Source organism: Misgurnus anguillicaudatus, chromosome 21, assembly GCF_027580225.2.
Source record: "Misgurnus anguillicaudatus chromosome 21, ASM2758022v2, whole genome shotgun sequence".
Classification (NCBI taxonomy): Eukaryota; Metazoa; Chordata; class Actinopteri; order Cypriniformes; family Cobitidae; genus Misgurnus; species Misgurnus anguillicaudatus.
Window position 1 is genome coordinate 46,146,683 of NC_073357.2, and position 18,126 is coordinate 46,164,808.

The window sequence follows — 18,126 nt, forward strand, 5'->3', positions numbered from 1 at the left end:
CATCTCTGTGCTTTGGTTATCGCCAAGCAAAAATGTCTGCCTAAGGGAAACTCACAAGTTACATAGTGGATATTTGCAAAATACAGTCGCAAAAGATAACGATTTTATTATCCTTCAAACGCGAAACAAGGAAACCCACGCTGTCATTGGCACACCAGATCGCCCTAGTTGGATTTAATACGGCAGAGGTAAAAAATTGCAGAGAGTTTGTGAGAGGTTTCGGACTGGGTGAAAGAAGTTGGGATAGAAGAAAAGACGGGAGCCGATTTTGGAGCGCGAGCGGTTGGCATTCGCTTAAACACTTTCGTTTGATGGCGCTTTATTTAGGTTTTGTGTTTAGGTGCTTATTATGTCAGTGTTCGTGGTCGATTTTGCCTAAACGTTAGTAAAATTCGCACCTTTATTGTCAGCAGGGTAACTGACAATTACCAAACGACGAAAGCAGCATGTTTGTAAAGTAACCATTCTCGTGTAATGTAACAACAAAAGTGCGGCGTGTCAGGTGTTTTGACAGCGCGTGTGTTCATTGTGAGCTCATCTTGACTTTTGATACATTGTATCATTGGCGCATTGAGGAATCAAACACATGCAGTTGAAAAATGATGCTGCGGGTCCATGTGTGTGACACCATCGAGCACAGCGTCTTTCTCAACATGTCCACGTTCGGTCATCCCAACACCTATTAGGCCCGCTATATTACCAAAAATAAAAAACTAATTTTACTGTCACTTGCAATTGCCAATATTTACAGAAATGCTGTAACCTTGTCCAATGCTGCCCATTAGGTTGGGATAGGAGGTCTTTAGGCATTCTGTCAGGATTTGGGGTTATTCGTTACTGTTTTAAAGGGTAACAAATATGTTTTCATCAAAGACAACAAAATCCTTCGGTTGTCCTTGTAGTATAAAGGTGTTGGGATAGCAAAAAGTTACGCTACAGACTGCAAATGGAAATGTTTAGCAAATGTCAAACTGCGGATGTTTACAGATGTCATTTGCATAAGCTGTGTTGGCTAGCATAAAGCTACAGCACACAGGCTCCCAGATTGAGGGGAATGATGTTTGTGTTTTGTAGATTTAGTAAAGGATCGCAAGGATGAACCCTCAGCAGCGGATTGCCGCTATCGGGACGGATAAGGAGCTGAGTGATTTGCTGGATTTTAGCGCGGTAAGAGACCCATCAATTTTACTTCATCTTACCTTTAAAGACTCCTCCAACTGTTGTCATTTGTTATGTCACTCACACCTAATACATTCTTTATTACTTATGCTATGAAGTGTTATATGTATATTTATTTTTTTAAATGTTTAATTATTTTACAAAATTATGCTTTTACATGACACTACTCTTATAAATGTGAAATCTATACAATTGGGAGTCAATATGCATATAAATATTTGTTTTAAATACAATATAAAACCATCTAGTTACATACTATATTTATTAATATCTCAATTAAATTAAATCTGAAAAGTCTTAGTTTTAAGAAATAGGCTACTTTGTATTTATTAGACGCGAGATGTCTATTTTAATTCCATATTTCAACAAAACGTTTGTGGTTTTTCCTGTAGATGTTTTCTCCACCTGTAAACAGTGGGAAAAACAGACCGACGACTCTAGGAAGCAGCCAGTTCAGTGCATCAGGTAGGACTTCCTCTGGAAATCCTATGATGAAAGATTGCCTTCCTTTCACTGACCAGTCACCTTATATTGATTGCCATTGAAGTCTGATTGTTGTTTGTTATGCTAACTAATAAGAATAAGTAAGAATGCTAGTTAAGGAGATTTGCTAAGGAGAACCTTATATGTGAAGCACTTATGCCTGCTGTAATATAGTGTAACACTGAGCAAGAACTGTTTTAAATACAAACTACTGAAAAGCATCACTGTTGTCAAAATCATTGCTGGGGAATTAAAGGGATTGTTCACCGAATAATTTTGTCACTAGAAACGTCTTTGTTCTGCTGAACACAATTGAAGATATTTTGAAAAATGTTAATAATCAAACAGATCTGGGGCACCACTGACTTTCATAGTGTTATTTTTTCCTACTATAAAAGTCAATGGTGCCTCAGATATGATTGGTTACAAAGATTTTTCAGAATATCTTTATTTGTGTTTTGCAGAACAAAGAAATGCATACAAGTTTGGAACAATTTGAGGATAATTAAATGATGACCGAAATTTCATTTTTGGGTGAACTATCCCTAAAACACTATCCATCTATTCCATATTTTTCATATTTCTTTTTATGATGGTTTTAAAGATAAACTACTTAGAGGAGCTGTCTGATGTTGTTGTCTGTAGTTACAAGTTGACTAGGTGTTTGCACTATGTGATGAATTTCCTGTTTATATGTGAATCCTGTCATAGGTAAACTGGCAACACATTGCTTGTAAAGTCTTACCATTGTCTAATCTGCCTGTAAAAGTAGAAAACAATCAAGCATTATTCTTCCTCAATGCTTGTTTTATTTAAAGTAACAATGCAGAGCTCTTGTTGCACTCAGCTTCTATCTAGAGGGCACACTTTAGTGAATTACTGAATAGCAGCGCAGACTTCAAACATTTTCTGTGTTTTGTAAGAAGTTCATGAACATGATCTTGGAATCAGTTGTTTCCTTTGATTCTCTCTGATGGAAGGTTTGACAAATATTAAAAAAACAGTCTTTGATTGTTGCTTTAAACTTAATCAAAACAACAGTATTTTAAGGATGCTTTGCAAACGCTGTTGGGCAGGTTTTGAATTACCATCTGAGATGAATGTGTGTCTAGCATCAAGATTGTGCCAGAAAGGCATTTTGCTGTATTCTATGCTCTATAATTCAATATAGCTTGGCATTTCTGATTATCAAGTGACCTACATAGCAAAGGGACTTGGGTTCTATCTGATTCCCACACTAGACCACCGGGAGCTCTATGTTCACAGAAAGAATATTGATTTTTAATAATAGAAATTATGCATTGAAGAAGGGTTTGGTTGTATAAAGGGGTCGGCGCTAGGTTTTGTCATGTTTTCTCCTAATCTGTCACCTTTGTGAAAAGCAGTCCTTGTGTGGAAAAGGGAATATGCCCTCTGTTTTATCCACAGCAGCTCAGTGAGGCATGTATCACCTGTCTGATAACAAAATTTGCTTTTGTTTTCTGCAACACTGTTATTCCTCATTTAGTAGCTGCTGTGTAATACAGGCATGCAGCATTGTGCAAAGATAAATGTCCTTTGCCTAGAAAAAGCTGTTTAAACGGACCCACCAAGGTGCGGTAAAAGATTAGTCCATTAAAAAAAAAAACAGATAATTCACTCACCACCACGTCATCCAAAATGTTGATGTTTTCTTTGTTCAATCAAAAAGAAATTATGTTTTTTTTTTGAGGAAAACATTCCAGGATTTTTCACATTTTAATGGAGTTTAATGGACCCCAACACGTAACAGTTTTAATGCAGTTTAAAATTGCAGTTTCATGGAGTTTCAAAGGACTCTAAACTATCCAAAATGAGGCATAAGGGTCTTATCTAATGAAACGAATATCATTTTTGACAAGAAAAATAAAAAATATGCACTTTAAACCACAACTTCTCATCTATCTCCGGTCCTGTGATGCGCCAGCGCGACCTCACGCAAAATGCGTCATCACGTCAAGAGGTCACGGATGACGTATGCGAAACTACGCACCAGTTACAAGTGTGGAGAAAGAGGACCGTTCTGACGTTGTTGGATGTCGAATGATACTAATTAATGTCTTTGTGTCAGTTTATTGTTTAAAATGGTCCGCAAATGTGCGTTTCATATATGTAACACGTGACTTTCCAAGGCATTGTGCAATTATGTGAGGTCGCGCTGGTGCGTCGCAGGACCGGAGATAGACGAAAAGTTGTGGTTTAAAAGTGAATATTTTTTATTTTTCTTGTCAAAAATGACAATCGTTTTGCTGGATGGGACCCTTGTGCCTCGATTGGAATCATTTGGAGTCCTTTGGGGCTCAGTTGAAGCTGCAGTTTGACTTGCATTAAAACTGTTACGTGTTGGGGTCCATTAAAGTCCATTAAAATGAGAAAAATCCTGGAATGTTTTCCTCAAAAAACATAATTTCTTCTTGACTGAACAAAGAAAGACATCAACATTTTGGATGACATGGTGGTGAGTAAATTATTAATTATTATTATTAATTTTTAAGAAAATGGACTAATCCTTTAAAAAACAATAGTTTAGTGCACCAGGGCAAGCAAAGGATATTTTTGCAAACAACTCTTCCTTTGTTAAACCACACCCAGCTCCTCTTTATGCATGAGGAAATTGTAAATAAGTTTAACTTATTTTAAGTCATGATCATGTATATTCATGACACATTAACTGTCCATCACAAATTGATTTCACTACTATTTACATTACGCTGCTGATTGAAAATTGTGACACCCCCCCCCCCCCCCTAGATTTTATTTCTTCATCCACAAAGAAGGCACGAGTTTGGCTTCTTTTGAACTTATATCTGAAGACTTTCTCAGAGTGTAAGCTGAGAGTATACTTCAGTCATCACTGTCCTTATTGTCTGTGGAGTAGGCTTTATCTTCTGATTAATTATTAATGAGAGGAAAGAGTCTGAATAATTAGCATTCACAGTTTTACTCTGTAAAATGTCTCTGAACTCAAAAAAGCCTCAAATATTGTGATAATTTCAAGGTAGGGAAATAAAACTGCTCTGCTGTATAATGAAGATATTAAAGGTGACAAAACATCACTTGAGCACAGCTTATCATCAAAGGCTTCTCACCGGATTTGCTAGTTTTTTGTTTTTTTTGTTTGAAACAATCACTAAGTCATTCCCATTTAAGTATGCGTTTGTTTCAAAATGGATTATTATTTCAATACTTGCAGCGTCTATAACCACCAAACTGTGGCTTTTAGTAGTTTCTGGTAAAGAAACGAACCTGTTTTGTTTCTCCGGAAGCCATCGTCTCTTGAGATTCCCTTAGGCAGCTTCTGTTTCTGATGTTTCTACATTCATATCTCTTTTTCTTTATTTTAATCCACCCATGGACTTTAAAAAGCATTCATTCTTATACTGAGTTTGTTGGGTTTAACTAGAAGTACAAGGTGTTTTAGGTTTAACACATATATGAAATTATACTTTAAAAATACGTTATTGGACATAAAAACCCCTTTTTTCTGTCACAAGTCTGTTTATTTTTAGCTAACCTGCTGCTAGCTCCCTGAACCGTTGGCCACATTGCGCATGTGATGTCGTCAGAGCGGTGGCTTCCTCTGGCAGGCCTCTGATGGCACGGCAGGTAGAAATCTGGGAGTTTTTTTTGGACGTCTTGTATATGTATCGCAGGTCAACTCATGGTTTGGTTATGGAAGATCATCCTGTTGCCATAGCGATCAAGGCCTTCAGAAGGCAGGTTACTTGGCATGTCGTGTGCATCTTTTCCAGCATTTCTGCAAATCTCCCCTAGCAGCAGATTTGTTGGTGTTTTTGGTGATTGATTTGTAATGTGGAGGAAAAAATCCCCACTTTGATGTGACTTCAAAGAATGGAAATTAAACCAGGGCATATTTAGATTATAGTTATTCTTTCAATATATTTGAAAAAGCTGAGTTTATTCTGGCAGTGATGAATAAATACGTCTCTTGTGGGGGACAGCTGTGTTTGAAACAAAGAAGAGATGTTGTAAACTTTCACATCTGTTGTGGAGCAGTCTTGTGGATGTGGCAGGAGTTGTCTCAGGTGTGTCATCGGAAATAAGATCAAAATAATAATAACAGGAAAATAATTCTCAGCATTTCTACAGATTTTTCGTTTGGGACAAGTACATATTTTATATATTTATAAACACTTTTAGATGCTTGCAATTTTAGTCTCAAGACCACTTTTTAAAGGTCTTGGTCTCGTCTTTTGCTCGGTCTCGTCTCGGTCTCAGACAAAGAGGACTCGGAATTTTATTTCAAGGCTGGTCAAGACCACAACTGATGGCACATCACAAATTTATTTTTCATCATTAATTTTATGCAGTTTTTTCAGGTTTGGGATAAGATGTTGGCATTGTTTAAGCATTGTTTAAGTTTCTCCCAATGACAATTTTTCTAATTTTATTACTAAAAGCACCTGCATTATGTTAAGTGGATGGCAAGCCATAGAAAGACAGTTCAGAATAAATGGTTAAGTTGATTTCAGCTCTTTAGTGTTTGTTCACTTTTATTTGCTTATAGACTAAGATAAATTCCCACATATCTGTAATGCCTTTGATTATTTTATCAACTTCTCTGATGGCACACACACACACACACACACACACACACACACACACACACACACACACACACACACACACACACACACACACACACACACACACAGACAGACAAGAAGTGCCTAATCATATGCATATTCCACATTTTATCATAAGTGTTTTAATGCAGTGACTTGCACTGGTCTTGGCCTTGACTTGGTTTTGACCCTTTAAAGTCTTGGTCTTGTCTCGGTCTTGGCCTGTCTTGGTCATGACTTGGTCTTGGTTTAGTCTTGACTACAACACTACTTTTCAGTTTCCTAATTAGTTTATCCAAAAGCAATAGTAATGTTGGTATCACTTTACAAGGTAACACTTTACAATAAGGTTCATTAGTTAACATTAGTTAGCTACATTAGTTAACATTAACTAATAATGAACTGCACTTATACAGCATTTATTAATGTTTGTTAATGTTAATTTCAACATTTACTAATACTTTATTAAAATCTTGTTAACATTAGTTAATGGACTCTGAACTAACATGAACAAACAATTAAAGCTTAAATTTTTATTAACTAACGTTAACAAAGATGAATAAATACTTTAACAAATGTATTGCTCATGGTTTGTTCAAGTTAGTTAATACATGAACTAATGTTAACTAATGAACCTTATTGTAAAGTTTTACCCTTTACAATAAGGTTCATTAGGTAACATTAGTTAATTTATCAACTAACATGAACAAACCATGAGCAATACATTTGTTACAGTATTATTTATTAATCTTTGTTCATGTTAGTTAATAGAAATAAAGCTTTTAATTGGTTGTTCATGTTAGTTCACAGTGCATTAACTAACGTTAACAAGATTTTAATAAAGTATTAGTAATTGTTGAAATTAACATTAACAAAGATGAATAAATGCTGTATAAGTGCAGTTCATTATTAGTTTATGTTAACTAATGTAGTTAACTAATTAACCTTATTTTAAAGTGTTACCATAATGTTTTATAAAATATCCAGTTTGGTTTTAAACTAACTTTATTGCAGGACAGAAAAAGCAGCTTTAAGTAATTTGGAAGGGCTGTTTGCAGGTTTTTGTTCCTATTTATATTTTATTTTTGTTGGAAATCCTTTGTTGTGGGTGTACTGTAACTGTCACCAGCTTCCAGTTCTATTTATAAATGTTAATATTAAACTAAAGCATTGATAAAGTATCATTTCACCCTGTATGTTAGTTTCAGAGAGGTTTATCTTATGAAAGACATATTGGTTTTGGGTAAATATACAATATAATAATTGCTAATATAATAATAGTTTTTTTATATGAATAAAATATTTTTGGGGTTTTTAGACTTTTTTCTAACGACAACATCCAGAGTACGTTTCAGACATTTATGCCTATATGTTTAGGCCCTATCAAATACTATTGCTTAAGTAGAAATTGAAAATATTATAAAAGCATTTTTAATAATAGCTGCAAACAAAAAACAGACATTGACTGATATATTGCCGTGATCTATATATTGGATGGATATTTGATATAACCAAACTGAAAACATTTTAACTTTCAAACATTTTCAAATACCATTGTTAGTTTTAAATTCCTACGCATTGTAATCAATATCCACTGTATTTAGCTGTAAACAGTTAACTTAAAATCATGTGTAGACTTGAGATTAGCTTTTATTGCTATGCTACATGCCTTTAACTAAGAACATATGGTAAAAATTTAGCCAGCACCTTTTTTCATTTTTTAAGACTGTATATTACAAATAGACAGACAAGCAAACAACAGACATAAACTTGTAAATTAAGATCCAATGCTTTGACTTAAAGTTAAACAATCTGTTATTGGGTGTAGCAACTAAAGAAAGCTGCCGTAAAACATACTCCGTTTAATTTGTACAAATGTCTTGTAATTTTTCAAGTACTTAAAAGGATATTATAAATATTATGCATAATAAATGTTTATTTACTTTCACCAATTTTTTGTTTGTCTCTTCTTTACTGTATTTCATTTACTGTATTTAAATCAGCCACATTGCTTTCTCAATATCGGCATCTAAACCATTAAAAAAAAACTCATATCAGTTGACAGATAAGCATACAAATAAGCGTCACTTTATTGACCGTTCATTTTCTAAAGTACCTTATGTGGCCTTGTTATAACCTCTTTCATATTCTCTTTTCACAAACAGTTTGATGATATATTGAAAGGTTGTATCAATGTCTTATGATGAGTGGGTAATTTTTAACATCACATCATCACATCTCATCTTTCAACATTAGCTACGCCAACAAGCAAACAGCCATTGCCAACAAATCCATGAACTGCCATATGAAATTTTATTTTCAGTAACGGTGTCACCAAGATATGTTACCTACATATAAAAACATCATAAACATTTCAGGCACTATCAAAAACACTAAAGCTGTTTTATGATGGGAACAAAGCTACCACACAGGACAGTATTGTTCTCGAGAATGCATGTTGACAGTTGTGTGTGTATCCACCAGTGATTGTGCCCCAGGCCGAGTGCTAACGTCACTGTTCTAGGAGCAGTTGAGCTGATGGTGAGAGTCTCAGCGGGAGACATCTTTAAAAATACCCTTTCCTGCTCCCTTTATCGTCTTTGGCAAATGTCAACTTCAACACTAAATCACAATAGCCTGTTTATGACGTTTGCAAATTAAAAGGCTTACATTTCCACAACTGTTATCATCAACAAGAGACCAGGTTGTCAGCAGGGTCTGAACTGCTGTTTAATTTGGGCAGTTATGAGTAACCGAAGGGGTTTTTGATATTGAGAAGTGGCATTTGGGGGGGAAATCCCTAGAGGTATTAATCCCAGTCAGAGCTGAAGGGGCGGTGTCACATCATCCTTTCTTTATGAGAGATCAACTTTCCATCACATACCAATTTCATTACATATCTGACCCGTAAGTCCTTCTCTATGTGGAAACAAGATTAGGGCACCGCGAGCTTAAATCGTACCTCAGAATTCAATTTTAAAGTATTTGCCCGGGACTCACAGATGCACCTGGAATATTTTGCAGGTGCATCCACATCTCCCTACATGCCCATCAGTACTAATCAAAACAGCAGTTATTTCATTATCATGATGCTTGGACTTAAAATGAATCATGTCGTTGCTCTTTTATCTCCTTTTACAATTTGTCACACTTTCAATTATTAATGTCTACTGTACTCAAGTGCTTTAGAGGAAATTCATGTTGCATCTTAATGTTGCTGTGGTGATTCGGGTGTATCAACCTCTGTGTGTTTCAGGATAATTTCTGTACTTTTAACATAATACAGCACATTAAAACATTATTTTTTATTCATGCTTAGTCTGATTGGTGGCAGTAACTTTGCCAATGGGCTCCCAGACGGTTCGGTGCAGGAGGACACGCATGTATACATGCTTAACCTCACAAACCTGCTATAATGCCCAAACAGCCTGCGGCCGTTCACACTCCTCCCGGCCCAGTGCACACCAGCAGGGCTGCTTCTAAGAGTGAGCAGATTTCGATTGGGAATAAGAGAGCAGATATTTGGCATGAGTGGGTGCATAATGACCTTTTTGATCTCTCAGTGTCCCTGTGGTTTTCTGCGCTCTCTGAGGGGACGGCACAGCGCTTTCTGTAGGAACTGGTCCATTTGGTCCACTCAGCGTGATCCAGTTATGTGATCGGAGTATGTCAAAAATCTTTTTGAAATTGAGTATAAAATTGAATCCTGTTTTTTCTTTATTTAACTTAAAGTTGGAGCCATGATGCACGCCGTAGGCTGTGCGCAGCCTCATGCGCACCTTTCCAAAAATGTAACATATTGGTTTGTTAGAACCCCTTCCTCAGGTCAAAAAAATCTGTCACATTTCCTCACATGCATTTCTGCTTGTGATAACAAAACCACTCATGGATCAAGTTGAGAAGCGATATTTAAAGATCACATAACACACAGAGTTTCTGCCAATCTCATGTTAATCTTGGGTAACTACACTGAAAAAAATTTAATCAATTTCTTTAAGGTAAGAGATTGCAATCAATTTATTTAAGCTACATTTAAACAAAAAAGATTAGTTAAGTAAAATAAAATACTTTTGTTTAAATGTAGCTTAAATAAATTGATTGCAACCACGTACCTTAAAAAAATTTATTAAATTCAATAAATCATTTTTTTCAGTGTATAGAGTAGTATTTTATTCTTCATATGTCCAAAAAGCCTTTCTTGTTGTCAGATTTTTAAAAGACACAACAGCCTTTTTGTTTTGTCTTTTTCCGAAAAAGGCCGAACACTTGGAAGCGTACGGTGGGAGGAGATAAAGAGTTACAAGTACAGCACAGCTACATGTTCAGGTTGTTTACATTATATACGCTGATTGCGTATTAGCACGCCTCCCTCCTACCTCTCTCTCTCGTTGCTTGCAGAAAATGCTTCCCTGTCAATGAAGAGTTTTTAGGGCAATTCATATTCCACTATTATCCACTAGGTGGCGCTCTTACCTAACGTATAAAACACTAACTTTTGTGAAAATCATAAAAAATGCTGGCGAGAAAGAGTTAAAATACCCTGTTCAGGAGTCGGAACCACAAACGGTAAGCAAACAAAATATAAATCTCAAGTGTTTTGTTTGCTTACCGTTTGTGGTTCCGACTCCTGAACAGGGTATTTTAACTCTTTCTCGCCAGCATTTTTTATGATTTTCACAAAAGTTAGTGTTTTATACGTTAGGTAAGAGCGCCACCTAGTGGATAATAGTGGAATATGAATTGCCCTAAAAACTCTTCATTGACAGGGAAGCATTTTCTGCAAGCAACGAGAGAGAGAGGTAGGAGGGAGGCGTGCTAAGCGCTCGCTACAATGAATTAAGACGTTTTAAATAGTAAAATTAAAATGTAAATGGGAATCATGAAAAATCTATTTGTGGCGGCCAGTGTTGATTCTGTGGCGGCCCGCCACAGATAAACCAATGTATGGGAAACACTGTCCACTGTTGTCTTAATACAGGGTTACTTGGAAAGCTAAATAAGGTTTTTTCCTTCCTTCCGAAACCACATGATTCTTGATATATAACAGTTGTCGTGTGCAGTGATGCTTGTGACTTCTACTCAAAAGAAAAATGCTAATGATGAGCGTTCTCACTCTCACTCTGATTGACATGCGGGCGTGCTTTTCCGGGGAAGTACCCATAAAAGGAATATTGTTGCATTCACACCAAACACAGAAGAGGCGGCAAGTGATTTACAATGTTAAGTCAATGCAAAGATGCGAATAGGCATCCTGTGGTGCGGTAAGCACGAATGGCGCACAAACTGAACTTTGGCAGATTTTAACCAATCAGGAGCTTGCTCTAGTAGTGACATGATTACAGGGAGCGAGCAAGACCCTCCCATGATGCGAATTTCCACGTCAATGTCTCGAATTTGTCTAGAATGTCTAGAATTTTACACGCAAAGCAAGTAAACTCAAAATGTTCAAGCGTCCGAATACTCACGAATAGCGCATTTTTGCCACCTCTACCACGGCTGGTGTGAATGCACGGTATGTTTAAAAAAAATCAAAACTTGTAGGAAAGAGGAGGAGTGAGTTCGGCCCAGAAATACTCAGTCACACATGCAATTGCTTTTTTGACAGTTTGGCTTTGTTTAGCAACTCTTTAACTGTGTTAATAAGTCAGAATGCATGAAATACCGTTAAGCCCCTCCCCCTTTAACAATCCAAGCTGCAACAAAAGTTGGCATCACTGTTAATGCTTCTCCAACAATTTACACAAAAAGCTGCCTCTACTTAGGCTTTTGTGTTAAAATGGTAGATTACATAAGTAACATGCCTGTGGGCTCTGCCTACTAGTGGTCTGCATGTGTGATTGCGTGTCGACGCGAACAACGGCGCAGAAGTATAAATGAAAACTCACATGTAACCTACAGTGTAGAGGCTTTAGTTAAAATGCTTACAGTTATTGATTGCACTGCTTTACAGAGTCATTGCTCTTAAAGCATGTGTACACAGTAGATATAAGTGTTATTGACTTTGAAACATATGAGAACTGTCTTCCATAACCCTGCCGAGGCTTCTGCTCTGTTCAAGACTTTCTTTCATCTTCTCTCTTCATTAAACATCACTTCTTCTTACCTCGTATGTTCACAAAAAAAGTTTTACCACGTTCTGGAATAAGTGCCGGGTTTGAGGGGTCCGGCCAGGCCCAGGCTTTACTGCACAGGTGGTGAAGTGGACCAAAAATAAGATGGTGCTTCACACCGATCCGCACTTGGCCAATAAACGGAGTTCGTCACCTAAAGAACATACTAGAGTTGATGGGGTCACCAATATACACTCCAAACCTGGCGCGTATTGCAGGCGAAGTCGGTGAGCGAGCAGTGGGCTGTACGTGACCCATACCCTGATACTTTTATCAGGATTTCCATTTTAGATATACAGAACGCTGATGGGGAGAAGCATTGTAGTGCGGTCCTAATCCTCTGTAGTAGCCAGCTCAGCCTTCCTCTATGTATGGATTTAGCCCCAGCCGCATTTGCACTTAACGTGGGTCTGGTATTTTTAGGACTGGAGTCTGAAATGATTTTTTCCGTCTCTATCCGACTGTGCAAAATACCAATCAAATTGAAGTTCAATCTCTTCTCTTGAAAAAGACTTGAGGATTAGTGTCTACCACTGATTTGTTCCTCATTTCTAATTTGTCTTTTGAAGGATTTGGAGTAATAAATTAAAGATGATGTACCCGGCTAAAGCTTTTGCAAAGCTGTCAGATTTGCATTGTGGAGCCATTGCTTGTTTGTTACCTTGGCAATTACAGCAGTGATGTTGTCTTCCTTTAATGTATGGAAATCATCATATACAAGTACTAGTGTCAAATCAAATAAACTACAATTAACTTGTTTGTGTTATTTTTTTTTGTTTGCATTATCCTTGATTTGGCTTAAAAACTATGGCTCCCAGTCATGATGATAAATGTCCAGTGTGTTGGCAGTTGTCGGGAAAAGATGGTGATAGTGAAGCACTTTTGGCAACCCGGAGACACTTTTCTTTACCTTGCGATTAAACCTTAGTGTGTTTTCCCTGCTCGAGGCCTTAGAGAATTAATCGATATAAAGCTAGCATGTGTTATGTAGCCTGTGTCATTTTGGCTCCATTCTCTCGGTGACAGATGGGATTTCTGAAGGCAGTGGTCATAATCTTCTATTGGCTATCAATCAGTTTATTACATCATTAATTTCTCCCTGTCGTTTCCCTTTACTCCTCTTCATGTGCGGATGAGTGTTGTTATGTAGGAGTACCCTTGACTTCGTCCTGACATGAAGAAGGATGACCAGGTATGGTGGCTTTTTTTAAGAGGACAGGGAAGGTATGAGGTTGTGCTTCTGGTTTGGCGGCACTGTCTGTTAGGCTTGGCTTCCATGTGCCTCCCTGCGCTGCCAGCCTCAGAAGAACACTCTGCTTTACCAGAGAATGCCAGGGGAGAATGACGTCTGAGTGCCCTTCTGTGATGGCTTATCATGATCCACAGTGTGAGAATGAGGATTTTACTTTTTTCGCTTTAATTAGCACCATTACAGAGCATATTCCCTCGGAAATACTTTAGGCATTTTAGCAGATGCCTGCATTACATGCACTCTAACTGGGTTATTTATAATGTTTATATTCGACTCAAAAATCATTAAAAACATGTGTGTGTTTCTGTGTTTAAGGGTGGATGATAACAGAAAAAATATCATCTTAATATTTTGAATTCAATTGAAATTACAAACTTATTTCACTTTTTATTATTTTATTTGGCCTTTTATTTTGTTATTTTTTTCCATTCAATTTTATGTACACTACACCCAAAAAATGCTGGGTTATTTTCAATCCCAAAAAGGGATGAACCCAGCCCATAGGTTGTATTTTAACCTATGCTGTGTCATTCCAACCCAAAATGCTGTGTTGTTTTAACCTTTTGCTGGGTCAAATATAAAAAAATTCTGGGATAATTTAACCCAATGGTTAGGTTTGTCCCTTTTGACCCAACACTGAGTTTAAAATAACTCCTGTGTTATTTAGAGTGTATAAAATGCTGGGTTAAATTATAAGAAGAAAAATGGGTTAAACCAACCCATCATTTTGGGTTGAAGCAACCCAGCATAGGCTAAATTACAACCCAAACAAGTTGGGTTTGTCCTTTTTTGACCCAACTCTAAGTTTACAATAACCCAGCATTTTTTAAGAGTATATGCAAAATGGCGTTAAATGGCTTAAAGGATTTATGTATATATTAAATAAAAAAAGAAATGATTTTCTCTCTTTTTCTTTCTCGCTTGCTATATATATTATATATGTATTGTCCCATATTGATAGGATAGCATCTTACAGTTGATGGAGATTTGTGGGATGCACATCCAGGGCACGAAGCTCCCGTTCCACCACATCCCAAAGATGCTCTATTGGGTTGAGATCTGTTGACTGTTGGGGCCATTTTAGTACAGTGAACTCATTATCATGTTCAAGAAACCAATTTAAAATGATTTGAGTTTTGTGACATGGTGCATTATCCTGCTGGAAGTAGCCATCAGAGGATGGGTACATGGTGGTCATAAAGGGATGGACATGGTCAGAACAATGCTCAGGTAGGCCGTGGCATTTAAATGATGCCCAATTGGCACTAAGGGGCCTAAAGTGTGGCAAGAAAACATCCCCCACACCATTACACAACCACCACCAGTCTGCACAGTGGTAACAAGGCATGATGGATCAATGTTCTCATTCTGTTTACGCCAAATTCTGACTCTACCATCTGAATGTCTCAACAGAAATCGAGACTCATCAGACCAGGCAACATTTTTCCAGTCTTCAACTGTCCAATTTTGGTGAGCTTGTGCAAATTGTAGCCTCTTTTTCCTATTTGTAGTGGAGATGAGTGGTACCCCGGTGGGGTCTTCTGCTGTTGTAGCCCATCGGCCTCAAGGTTGTGCGTGTTGTGTTTTCACAAATGCTTTGCTGCATACCTTGGTTGTAACGAGTGGTTATTTCAGTCAAAGTTTCTCTTCTATCAGCTTGAATCAGTCGGCCCATTCTACTCTGACCTTTAGCATCAACAAGGCATTTTCACCTACAGGACTTCCGCATACTGGATGCTTTTCCCTTTTCACACCATTCTTTGTAAACCCTAGAAATGGTTGTGCGCGAATATCCCAGTAACTGAGCAGACTGTGAAATACTCAGACCGGCCCGTCTGGCACCAACAACCATGCCACACTTAAAATTGCTTAAATCACCTTTCTTTCCCATTCTGACATACAGTTTGGAGTTCAGGAGATTGTCTTGACCTAAAGCAACTGCCATGTGATTGGTTGATTAGATAATTGCATTAATGAGAAATTGAACAGGTGTTCCTAATAATCCTTTAGGTGAGTGTATATATATATATATATATATATATATATATATATATATATATATATATATATATATATAATTATATAAAGAGTTTCGTTGCAAAACGAGATAACCACCGTTTTGTTAATTGTTCAGAAATCCAACTTTTCCAACTTGCTGCATAAGTGTACATGAGAAATGCTATCATGAAACTAATCCTAAAATCATCCTGATGCATTAACATCATCCTGCATAGCAATATCACGTGATCCCTTCACATTGTTATCCCTCTGCGTGATGGAGAAGAATCTGAGTGTTTCATAGGGGTAAGGATCGAGTTTGTTTGCTTTTTCTTTGGCCCACTGATGAGCGATGTGATATCAGTGTTAGAACAGTCATAAGATAGCGCTCTGATTAAACCCTGCTAATGAGCAGCTCAATAAAAATAAATCTTCCTGATGCAATAAACACCGCCTTGATTGCAAGCACCCGGGGGTGTGACAGCGTAATCCTTTTGTGCACAGCGTGTTAGATGCATCCAGTGCATGCTTGAGAATCAGCAGCAATCATACATCCATCTCATCTGATAAACTAGCGGTTTACGCGCAGCCCTCTATCTTTCTCACTTTTTTAAGTGCTCGGAGCGTTGTGGTTTTGATTTGTTATCAGACTTATGCGAGCAGACAGTTCACTTCAGTTAACGCCACACATTGTCCCGTGAAAACGTGAGGAGGGGGAAGTGGGAGAGATATGCAGTTTAATGTGCGCTCTAACACAACTCAATTTAATTATGTGTTAGAGGAAGGGAAATCTCTTGGATTTACTCAGCAAGCTCCACAGCAGTCTGGCCCTTTTTTATGAGGAAGATAAATTTCTCATCTATTTGGCCCGTGTGCCTCAGTTCCTCAGATGAGGCTCAAGGTTGAAGGAAGAAGCACCTTTCCTCCGTTAGCGATTGGGAACATATGGTGCAGGGCGCAGCACAGGAAGGAAGTGTGGAAATTGCAGAGAATGAGAGTTTGGATTAATGCATCTGAATTGGGCATGGCCAGACAAATCCGGCGCAACTGCACTGCCCGGACCCCTTTACGGCCCCTCTGCTGGATGGAATGGAGGGGGGAAGGGAGAGATAGGTACAGGAACATTTAAACCCCTGCCTTTTTTCAAAGGCACTGCATTATGGGCAGTAGCCCTCTCTTTATTGATAGGAATTTGAGGGGTGGAGTGAAGCGTGCTCAGCTGGGTAAATGAGGTAGACGAGTAGCGATATAGAGTGCCTGACACAGAACAGTAGGAGTATGTGTTTTTTCATTCATACGTATACGAGTTCACTGAGGTCACGTTTAATATCTGGGATTCTTTGGATATAAAGGGATAACGCTGTCCTTAAATATCTGGTGGCTGGTGATAATATTTCTGTGGTCTTTTTTTGTTTGGCTAGATCTCGGATAACGTGAACTATCTGGGCTGAAGGGCATGCCAGAATAAGTGCTGGTTGTCGGCACTCTGCGTATGTGACTAGGAATATGCAAACTAATGCAGGCCACAAATGACTCAGTCCGGATCGGTAATTGACATTTTGGAACAAATGGGTAACTGGGTTATAATTTGCCTCCTAAAGATCCCTTCGCTGCTTTCAACCCACATTAATTTTATGCAGTAGCTAAACTCTATTCTGTAGTTTGATCTTATTTGGTAATTGATACAGTTGTCAGAAAAAAAATATAAAGTGTGTATGGTGTAAAGGCTGTTTGTCATTTAAACCTTATCATATTTGTGACCCTGTCAGTGAAATCTAATTATGAGACTTGGAGCATCAAAGTTTGGTTTCAAACAAATGATTTTAATCTTGAACATGACCTCACTTAGTCAATATTAGAGATATCTAAGTTATATTTTCCATAGTAGAAATCAGTAAATCACAAAGAATGACTAGCTCGGTTTTCACAGGCGGGGTCACACATACTTTCATTTTTATCAGATTAGCACTACTTCACAATGGACATATTACATATCTTTAAATATCTTTAAAGGGACATTCCGCTTTTTTGAAGATGTGCTCATTTTCCAGCTCCTCTGGAGTTGATTCTTTGGTTCTTGCCGTTTTGGAGTCCATTCGGCTGGTCTCCGGGTCTGGCGCTGGCACTTTATGCATAGCTTAGCACAATCCATTGAATCTGATTAGACCATTAGCATTGTGCTAAAAATAACCAAAGAGTTTCAATATTTTTCCTATTAAAAACTTGACTCTTCTGTAGTTACATCGTGTACTAAGACCGACGAAAACTAAAAGCTGCGATTTTCTAGGCAGATATGGCTAGGAACTATACTCTCATTCTGGTGTAATAATCAAGGACTTTGCTGCTGTAACATGGCTGCAGCAGGTTTAGTGATATTACGCAGTGCCTGAAATAGTCCTCTGCTATTGAAAGTAACCAAGGGGACTATTTTTCGGGTAGTGCGTAATATCACTACACTTGCTGCAGCCATGTTACATCAGCAAGTCCTTGATTATTACGG

General features: G+C 37.7%; 1 protein-coding gene across 6 annotated transcripts in view; it reads left to right on the forward strand.

The window, feature by feature from the left end:
- tcf12 (transcription factor 12) overlaps positions 1 to 18,126 on the forward strand; it is a 118,907-nt gene continuing 100,781 nt past the window's right edge. For 3 of the 6 annotated variants that reach the window (XR_012360029.1, XM_055209755.2, XM_055209773.2), the window contains exons 1-3: positions 1 to 188; positions 1,075 to 1,167; positions 1,572 to 1,644. Coding sequence is in view for 5 of the 6 variants with exons in the window: in XM_055209755.2 (XP_055065730.2) it covers positions 1,096 to 1,167; positions 1,572 to 1,644 (145 nt within the window). In the remaining variant the exon portion in view is untranslated. Of the gene's footprint in view, positions 189 to 263; positions 283 to 1,074; positions 1,168 to 1,571; positions 1,645 to 18,126 lie in introns of those variants that run through there. The other 3 variants (XM_055209782.2, XM_055209791.2, XM_055209764.2) reach the window with 2 other exon arrangements.